The 8,814-nt window shown below is 42.2% G+C and overlaps 2 protein-coding genes across 3 annotated transcripts; both read left to right on the top strand.

The window, feature by feature from the left end:
• The first annotated feature begins 227 nt into the window (after nt 1-227).
• LOC136526216 (uncharacterized) lies at nt 228-2,210 on the top strand. The gene is made up of 3 exons (XM_066518960.1): nt 228-1,735; nt 1,854-2,001; nt 2,142-2,210. Exons 1-3 carry the CDS (start codon nt 228-230, stop codon nt 2,208-2,210), a joined length of 1,725 nt encoding a protein of 574 aa, XP_066375057.1.
• Nucleotides 2,211-4,213: 2,003 nt separating this feature from the next.
• LOC136527842 (protein NDL1-like) lies at nt 4,214-8,254 on the top strand. 2 transcript variants are annotated; one of them, XM_066520691.1, is made up of 11 exons: nt 4,214-4,480; nt 6,167-6,266; nt 6,351-6,448; nt 6,577-6,665; nt 6,760-6,820; nt 6,893-6,979; nt 7,056-7,133; nt 7,218-7,274; nt 7,354-7,409; nt 7,510-7,645; nt 7,718-8,252. In XM_066520691.1, the coding sequence occupies exons 1-11, from the start codon at nt 4,229-4,231 to the stop codon at nt 7,937-7,939; spliced, it is 1,236 nt and encodes a 411-aa protein (XP_066376788.1). In that variant the 5' UTR covers nt 4,214-4,228; the 3' UTR covers nt 7,940-8,252. The 2 variants fall into 2 exon arrangements, with proteins under 2 accessions (XP_066376788.1, XP_066376787.1); XM_066520690.1 differs by having other exon boundaries at nt 4,220-4,480; nt 6,760-6,979; nt 7,718-8,254.
• The last annotated feature ends 560 nt before the right edge of the window (nt 8,255-8,814 follow it).

The following is an 8,814-nucleotide window of genomic DNA, read 5'->3' as shown; positions in this document are numbered from 1 at the left end:
CTAAGTGTGCTGCTGAGAGGTGCCCTTGGCGTATACATGCTTCCACCATTTTTGATAAGAAAACTGTACAGGTACATTTGTTTTCAGATTTGTGATGTATCATTCTCTCTGTTACCATTTCTTTGGATATTTTATTTAGTTAATTAATTTTTTTATTCCCTGTTGTACAGATCAAAGTGTTGCCTACAGACCACGAGTGTGCTACCACCAAGCTAACAGTAGGAAGGATGGCTAGTCAGGGCTGGTGTGCAGATAGGCTTGGAGATTGGATTAAGAAAAACCCAACAAAGAGAGCAAAGGATGCAAAGGACAAATTGGAAGGTGACTATGGAATTAAGCTGAAGTACTCAAAAGCTTGGTCTGGTTTGAAGGTTGCCTTGGATCAAATACATGGTAAGTATGAGGAAAGCTTTCACCTTCTTTTCAACTGGGCTGCACAGCTAGAAATAAGTTCACCTAGAAGTAGAGTAGAGATAGAGTTAGAGAAGGTTGGTAAAAAGAATAGGTTCAAGAGGATTTTTGTTGCTTTGAAGCCTTGCATTGATGGATTCCTAGCAGGTTGTAGACCCTTTGTAGGAGTAGATGCTTCTTTTCTGAATGGAAAGTATACTGGACAGTTGGCTTCTGCAACAGGTGTAGATGGGCACAACTGGTTATATCATATTGCATTTGGTGTGTTTCACTCAGAGACTGAGGACAACTGGAAGTGGTTCCTAGAGAATTTGCACAGTGCCATAGGAGACCCTCCAGGACTTGTGTTATGTTCAGATGCTTGTAAAGGATTAGAGAAAGCTGTGGGGGCTGTTTTCCCACAAGCTGAAAACAGGGAGTGTACTAGGCACATGTACAACAACTTCATGAAACACTACTCAGGGGATGTTTTCACTGACCACCTGTACCCTGCTGCAAGGAGCTACACAGAAGGCATGTTCAAGTGGCATATGAAGAAAATCTTTCAGTTTGCTCCAGCTGCAATTGACTACTTTCAAGAGTATCATCCTAGGATATGGTATAGAAGTGGCTTCTCTGAGGATAGTAAATGTGATTATTTAACTAATAATGTCTCTGAGTCCTTCAATGCTCAGATCAAGGACTTAAAAGGACTTCATCTCCATGAGTTAGTTGACATGATAAGAGAGTTGATAATGGAGAAAAGGTACATAAGAAAGAAGATTGCACAGAAATGGGCAGAAGGAATCCTACCTGGAGTCATGAAGGACTTGAACCTTATAAGTAAGAACCTCAAAGTTGTGAAGGTTAAAGTTAGTGATGATGACTTTGCAGAGGTGACACTGTTGGATGACTGGAACAACCAGAGAAGGCACACAGTAGATCTTAAAAATAACAAGTGTTCATGCAGGGAATGGCAGGTAACTGGCAAGCCATGTAAGCATGCCTTGGCATGGATACTATCCAACAGAGGTATGCGCATAGATGATTTTGTGCATGAATATTACTCTGTTGCTAGGTTCAAAGCTACCTATGAGGATAGAGTTGAACCAATGCCAGACAGATCGCAGTGGCTAGAAATTGATCTTGGGTTCAAGGTTCACCCACCTCTGCTGGGAAGAGCAGCAGGTAGGCCTAAGGTTCAAAGACAAAGAGGGTGCCTAGAAAAAAATCTAGACAAAAAGAAAGTGAGATGCAGCAGATGTGGAGGTTTTGGACACTTCGCCAAGACCTGCAAACTTGAAATGGTTGGAGAGGATGGCGAAACTGCTACAACAAAGAAAAGGTTAGCTTTACCTTGAATTTCAGTTCAATTATCTAGTGCTGTTAATTATTTGAGGCTGTTAATTATCTAGGACTGTTAATTGTTTATGCCTGTTAATTAGTGGATAAAACATGTACAGGAAGAGGACAGATTGCACCCTTGAAAAAGAAGCTGGACCATCAAATGGGAAGAAAAAGAAGGCAACAAAGAAGAAGAAAACTCCTACGAAGAAAAAAACTCCCTTGAAGAAGAAGCAGAAGAGAGATGCTGCTGCTCCTCCACCAAAGGTCGTCAGAAGCCTAAAGGACTTAATCTATGATGGTGGACAGTGACCCTCTTGGTTGTGATGATGGACAATGACCCTTTTGGTGAATGTGAAACCTTTTGTGAACTTGTTTTGGTTATGTAATGGCCTGTGAATTTGTAGATGGCTGTGAACTGTGAACTGCTGCCTACAATGGCCTGTGACATGTGCACTGGATGCTGTGAACTGTGAACTGGTGCCTATGAATGGTCTGTGCTGCTTGTAAACTTGAGCAAACTATTTGCTGAATTTCTTAATGCTTGTAAACTTGAACAAGCTTCAATGCTCTTGTGAGGAATGCTATTGTCAGTTTGAAGTAGAATCATGGTAATGTCAAGATGTGCCATTTCAGTTTGTAATATTTCAGTTTCCTTTGAATAATGCTACTGTCAATCTGAATTTTTCTCAGTTTCAGTCATGGTATGACAACATACATGAGGTATGACCAACAAATAATTTTTGAAACTAAATTCCATTGACATATAGCAGGCAGCATACATACATTCCAGTTCATCCTCTTAGAATTGTCATACAACATGAGAGACTAACAAAATAATTCTTAATTAACTAGGTCCATATTTTGCTCATAAGACATCCTAAAGCTACACCTACACACAGTGCTGCTATCACAACATAATCCATTTTCACCCTCTGTACTTGGATCTTCAGATCACCCACATCACTCACGGCACTGTCAATTTTCTGCCTCAATGCATCCACCTCTCGCTTCATGTCTAGAATGTGGTCAACAGAACCACCAACATGGTGCCTAGGACTATGAGGAATCGCCTTCTTCCACTGAGTTGGGAGTTGCACTTTGTTGCGTAAGAATGCAACATATTGGTCCTCGGACATGATGATGCCACATGTTGTTGGGTCGTCCTGCATCCAACGAAACCCTAGCCGCATGAACACCAACCAAGAACTCCAAATCGAACACAAATTCGACAGAAATTGACTTACTTTGATGTTGTTAGGGCACTTCACGAAGCTTTGGCCATAAGTATCCTTCTTCTTGCTTATGATCCGTATGAGCTGGACGAAGCAGTGGGGGCAATCCACGAGCGCGGGCAACGGCAGGCTCTGCGACGAGCTGGAGACAGTCGCTGGCGGCGGCCTATAATGGGTGCCACTCATCCTCAACAGTGGCAAGCGTCAAAGCCAGGCGGCCGTCGGCGGTGCGGTACGCGGTAGCGGCAGACAGACGACGGCAATGGCGTGCGGGCGAACGAGAAGAAGAAAGGAGATGAACGGGGGCTTCTGCCTTATCCTGAAGCCAGGAGCAATATAATCATATACGCAAATACGTAGCCTGCATGTGGGGTCATGTACAAGGAAGATGTAGATGAGGGCAACGAACAGGGATATCGAGAATTGTAATGGCAATCTTCCAATAAGACGAATTGTAATGGCAATCTTCAAACATTGGAAAATTGCGATGGCAGGAATCCAAAAAGCCCATTGTCAAAACCGTGTACTCCATGCGTCATGAAATAAATGCACATTTCGCTTCCCTATGAGTATTTTAAGTTTAACTAAAAATATAGAAAATAGTATCAACATTTGTATCTCTAATAAATAAATTTATCATAGAAGTATACTACTCCCTCATGTCCACTTTATCTAGCGTATAAGCATATCAAGATTCAAACTTTAAAAATTTTGACCAATAATTAGGCTAATAATTTTTAATTATTATAATACAAACTTTATATGATTAGATTTGTAAGAAATTATACTATCTAATGATTATAAGTTTATAAACATAAATAATATAAAATAAAATAAATGAATGATCAAAGTATAATCTAGGAGCCAGTATCATTTTAACTTACGCCACATAAAATGGACCGGAGGGAGTAAATGCTAAATCTAATGATACTTATTATACATGATAAATATTAATATATTTTTATAAATTTTGTTAAACTTTAATAAGTTTTTTTTAAACCAACTTTAATAAGTTTGACTCTTGAAAAAACGAGATAGCACGTTTATTTTGGGTGGAAGGAGTACAGCGGAAAATGTGCTCTTGAGTCTTGACCGGCGGTAGATATACGATGGACTCTTGGCTTGTCGGTTTCCTCTTTCGTCTTTCCCCGTTAGCTGGACTGGATCGTAATAATCGGAAACTTGCTAGGGCTAAAACGCAGGTAGCGCTGCTCCGCTGAAGACGCTCGGTTTATAAGCGAAAGGCCAAGAACTCCAAGATGCGAAGGTGGGGAAGCAAGCAAGCGGCGGGCGGAGCATCCTGGAGAGAGGAAGAAAGGGTGGTAGTAGGTGAAACCGGAGGCGGCAGGAGAGGGAGAGGGAGAGAGAGAGGGAGCGAGAGGAGAGGCCACGCCAGCTTGACAGCAAAGCCCGTGCGCTCGGCTGCGGCTGCGGCGGCGGCGGCGGGTATGGGCGACTCTGGCGGCTCCGTTGTGTCGGTGGACGTCGAGCGCATCTCCTTCGGCGGCAAGGTTTGGGCAGCCCCCTACTATCCCTTGCTTTCTTCGCTGCTACGGTTGATTTCTGTTCTTCGGGAGGGGAGGGAAGGGAAGGGAGACGGCGGGCAGGGTATCGCGGATTGACAGGCTTGGATTGGACGGCCGGAAGATGCGAAGTTGATGGTGCTGGGGTTTAGTTCGGTTTCGAGTTAGTTCTTTGCGTGGTAAGGTTAGGAGTTGCAAGGGGGAGCGGCATTTCTTTATTTTCACTAGCTGTGCTTGCTTGTTTTGGGTGCATTGTAGTATTGGTTTCAGATTTAAGCCTTGTTTTCTTGTAGGATTTCACCTGTGTTGTTTGTTGAATCAGAATTCGGCCCCCTTTATTTCTTTTTAATTAATTGTTATCTTTTAGCGCTTTAGCTGGGCTTTCTAGCCAAGTTCCACGCACTAAATCCTTCCTGGCTATGTGGAAGAAGCTTAAACTCTAGGCATGCCTGCAAATTGATTTGGAGTAAGGTCTGATGGATTGAGAGCCCCCTTTTTTGTGAGTGGATGCTGTTCTAGCTTTGTTCATCCATCGGTGGGGGAATGCGGAATATGTACTCTGTATGTGAAATCTGATGCTGTTGAATTTGATCTTTCATATAGCTACAGAACTGCGGTATCACTTTTTAAGATAAACCACTCGTCATTAACTTGTATGGAAATAATTCTTGGCAATACCAGTGAAAAGGAAGTAGGGAGAAAATCAGTAGGTTAGTGCAGAGGGGCCAAAAAGGCTGTCTAAGAATCAGTGTAGTTGGCTAAGTAATCTATATCAAAATATGGAGTGTGAGACCCACTGATTAGTAGAGAAAATTCTATACTTGATTGCATCTCACACTCACAGATATGTCTGTAGCAGCCTCTTCTCTGCTAACTGGACTTCTCTTAGCCAGGTCCACATTATGATCCTGGCGGCCTACATGGTAACTGTAGGATTTATGATCCAATGGTTTAGATTGGAATTGCACTCGGGATTACTCAAACATATTTTTAGCTCTATTATTAGGAATGATAATTAAGTGTACTGGCCTCTTTCCTGACAGGTTAGGATGGCTATGATGTTGTTGTTGCCACTTGTTGTCATACATATCCTTCCTGTGATGGAAAAGTACAGCTAGTTGTATTTTTCCTAGCATATGCTTTTCTTGCTATTTATATTTTTAACTATTTGCTTGGTGAGGAATCTCTTATTATTGGCACTTAGTGCTATATTTCCCCCTTTTTCTTAGGAGATGTGGTCTAGAAACCATTACTGTGACACGCCGCGTTATAATGGAGCTGTTATGCTTTTTTCTTAGTGTAACATGCAGGAATCAGATAACTTCAGTCATGATTTACAAACTTTGCTTTGGTTTGGTTTCAAACCCTTCCTTTCAATAATCTTTAGGTACTACTGGTTTTTCTCTTTCATTTGGAGAAAGAAATGGCTCTACAGATCATTAACTTACAAATTGAGCACCCCATAGAGGTATAGATTTAAGCGCAGGGAATGCACATGAATCTAATAGGTTTCACAGTTCCACTCATCTGCCCACCTTCTGCACCCACCCACCCCACCCACGGGAATCATTTTCATTTAGATTTTATCTTGTGTGAAGTACAACTTGGTGGATTAGTAATTGTTATTGCCATCTTTTCTTCCAAGTGTTGACAATTTCCTCTTGTTTTCCTCAGGAACATCATATACAAACCAACCATGGATCTGTATCTGTTGCCATATATGGTGACCATGATAAGCCTGCTCTTATTACTTACCCAGATATTGCTTTGAACCGTAAGTTTTACAGTCGTGCTTACCCTATGCTAGGCCATTTAAGAATTCCACAGCACTTTGACTTAAGTCCTTATTGTTGATCAGATATGTCTTGCTTCCAAGGATTACTCTTCTGTCCTGAAGCAGCTTCATTGCTGCTTCATAATTTTTGCATTTACCATATCAGCCCCCCAGGACATGAGGTCAGTGCAGTTTGCTGTTACAGTGAAGTGTATTCTTTCTGTGTTTATCTTAGCATGATGCATTTGGTGATTCTCAATCAACATTTTCATGGTTGTATGGTTTACTGATCTTTGGAAAAATCATGCAGTTAGGAGCTGCTCCGATTTTGCGGAGCACACCTGTTGCATCTGTTGATGACTTAGCGGATCAAATCGCAGACGTACTTGATTTTTTTGGGTAAGATATTTGCACATTATTAATAAAGTGTTAGTTCTCAGAATTTCTCTCGACATTTGTGAAGTAACTTCGTTCATTTTTTGTGTATTTCCAGACTGGATTCAGTTATGTGCTTAGGTGTCACTGCAGGCGCATACATTCTTACTCTATTTGCAGTATGGATTTCTTCTAAACTAGTGTGTTCGGTACTTCTTGCACAACTGCTTAGTAATTTTTCTTTATTGCAGACAAAGTATAGAGAGCGAGTACTAGGACTTATTCTCGTTTCACCTCTATGTAAAGCTCCCTTATGGTCTGAGTGGTTTTATAATAAGGTAGTTATTCGATATTAAGCTTCTTAGAACCTACCTTCAGAATAATGATTCTGTACTGACAATTTTTTTTCCTTAGGTAATGTCAAATTTACTATATTATTATGGCATGTGCAATGTCGTGAAGGATATTTTGTTGCAGCGCTACTTTGGAAAGGTAACTAAATGGCTTAGGCTATGTCATGTGATGTGATATTTGCGTAGCTGTTTAAAGCTTTTGTTTGAATTTTATGATCCCTAGGGAGTACGTGGAGGCTCAACTGAACCCGAATCAGATATTGTGCAGGCTTGTAGAAGCGTATGCGCTAAGACTTTCATTCATTATCAGTTACGATGTATTTGTTTATGATGTTTAACCCTCCTTTTATTCAATGAAGTTTCTTGATCAACGGCAGTGCATGAATGTGTGGAGATTTATCCAAACTATCAATGAGTATGTCCTTTTTATCTCTAAAGCTTATATGATCAACTCATATGGTCATACCTGAGTCAGTGGATGAGTGGAACCAAATATTTTGCCATGCTTTATACAGGAGAAAAGACTTGACAGAGAACCTGAAGCAACTACAGTGCAGAACACTAATTTTTGTTGGTGAGAATTCCCAGTTCCATGCTGAAGCTGTTCACATGACTGCAAAGCTTGATAGGCGATATAGCGCTCTTGTGGAGGTATCAATTTGCACACAGATTTTTTTACCATTGATTTTAGGGTTTTACATACCAAGTTTGGTGTTTCTACAGGTACAGGCTTGTGGTTCGGTTGTGACAGAGGAGCAACCTCATGCAATGCTGATACCAATGGAGTACTTCCTCATGGGATATGGCCTGTACAGGCCAAGCCAGATAAACTGTAGCCCTCGCAGCCCTCTGAATCCGTTTTGCATATCACCGGAGCTCCTCTCTCCCGAGAGCATGGGGGTTAAGCTAAAGCCAATCAAGACGCGAGCCAACCTCAAAGCATAGGAACAGATGATGAGCAGGCGTAGGAACTGATGCGCATCCCTTGATTTTTTTGTGGTGAAGTTGACATAGCTGTTGTTTCCGCGATGTACATAGACAAGAGGTTAGTAGGGTCAGGGTTGGGTGGGGGGTCGATTCCATTGATTTGTAGCCTTAAAACAGTTGTAAATTGTCACAGATTATTTGTTGAAGAGATAAGAAATAATAAGGGAACATGAGTTGTTGCCAAAAGTTAGGGCCTCAACATTTCCATTTTTTATCAGGTTGTAAGTAAGATTGGCGAACCATTGCGGCCTTCTAAATAAGTTCAGATGGCAGTCAATTGTTGCAGAAGCCTCCCTTATGTTAGCGGTTTTTTATCATATGGCTGGTGGTATGTTGTGGTGTCATCTCTGGTTGTATGCATCAGTTCTCGTTGATGCGCGCAGCAGAACAGATCTAAGTTGGATTGAGCAATTTGTCATATTCTGCCTATACCCGATTATAGAACTTCGGTGGGTGGCATCCACCTTATTTTGTTGGACTTTGATAATCCGGCTGACAAAGCAAGCTGTTACTAGGTGTGAGATGTTTGGTACTACAGACTTATCGGGGACCTAATACCGGGGTACCCAATGAGCTGGGACTAATAACCATCGAATGTTGACGCTTTCAGTCAGACAAAGAGCACTACTACGCTTCTTGCCCGAACGACGGAAGACTGGTTCGCCCGACGGCTAAGGGCTAGCTCCGCCTCGCCCGACGTCCGAGGGCAGGCTCCGCCCTGCCCGACCCCCGAGGGCTGGCCTCCGCCTCGCCCAAAGACTAAGGGCTAGCTCCGCCTCGCCCGACGTCCGAGGGCAGGCTCCGCCCCGCCCGACCCCCGAGGGCTGGCCTCC

Source organism: Miscanthus floridulus, chromosome 19 (assembly GCF_019320115.1).
Source record: "Miscanthus floridulus cultivar M001 chromosome 19, ASM1932011v1, whole genome shotgun sequence".
In the NCBI taxonomy this organism is placed as follows: domain Eukaryota; kingdom Viridiplantae; phylum Streptophyta; class Magnoliopsida; order Poales; family Poaceae; genus Miscanthus; species Miscanthus floridulus.
Note: the sequence above shows the minus strand (reverse complement) of the source record. Positions and strands in the feature narration are given on the sequence as shown.

Coding starts and splice junctions, on each gene's coding strand:
- LOC136527842 (XM_066520690.1), top strand. CDS start 4,229: ATGCGAAGGTGGGGAAGCAAGCAAGCGGCGGGCGGAGCATCCTGGAGA. Junction 6,449..6,576: donor TCAGCCCCCCAGGACATGAG/GTCAGTGCAGTT, acceptor AAAATCATGCAG/TTAGGAGCTGCTCCGATTTT. Junction 6,666..6,759: donor GACGTACTTGATTTTTTTGG/GTAAGATATTTG, acceptor GTGTATTTCCAG/ACTGGATTCAGTTATGTGCT.
- LOC136526216 (XM_066518960.1), top strand. CDS start 228: ATGGCTAGTCAGGGCTGGTGTGCAGATAGGCTTGGAGATTGGATTAAG. Junction 1,736..1,853: donor ACTGCTACAACAAAGAAAAG/GTTAGCTTTACC, acceptor AAACATGTACAG/GAAGAGGACAGATTGCACCC. Junction 2,002..2,141: donor CTGCTGCTCCTCCACCAAAG/GTCGTCAGAAGC, acceptor GTGAATTTGTAG/ATGGCTGTGAACTGTGAACT.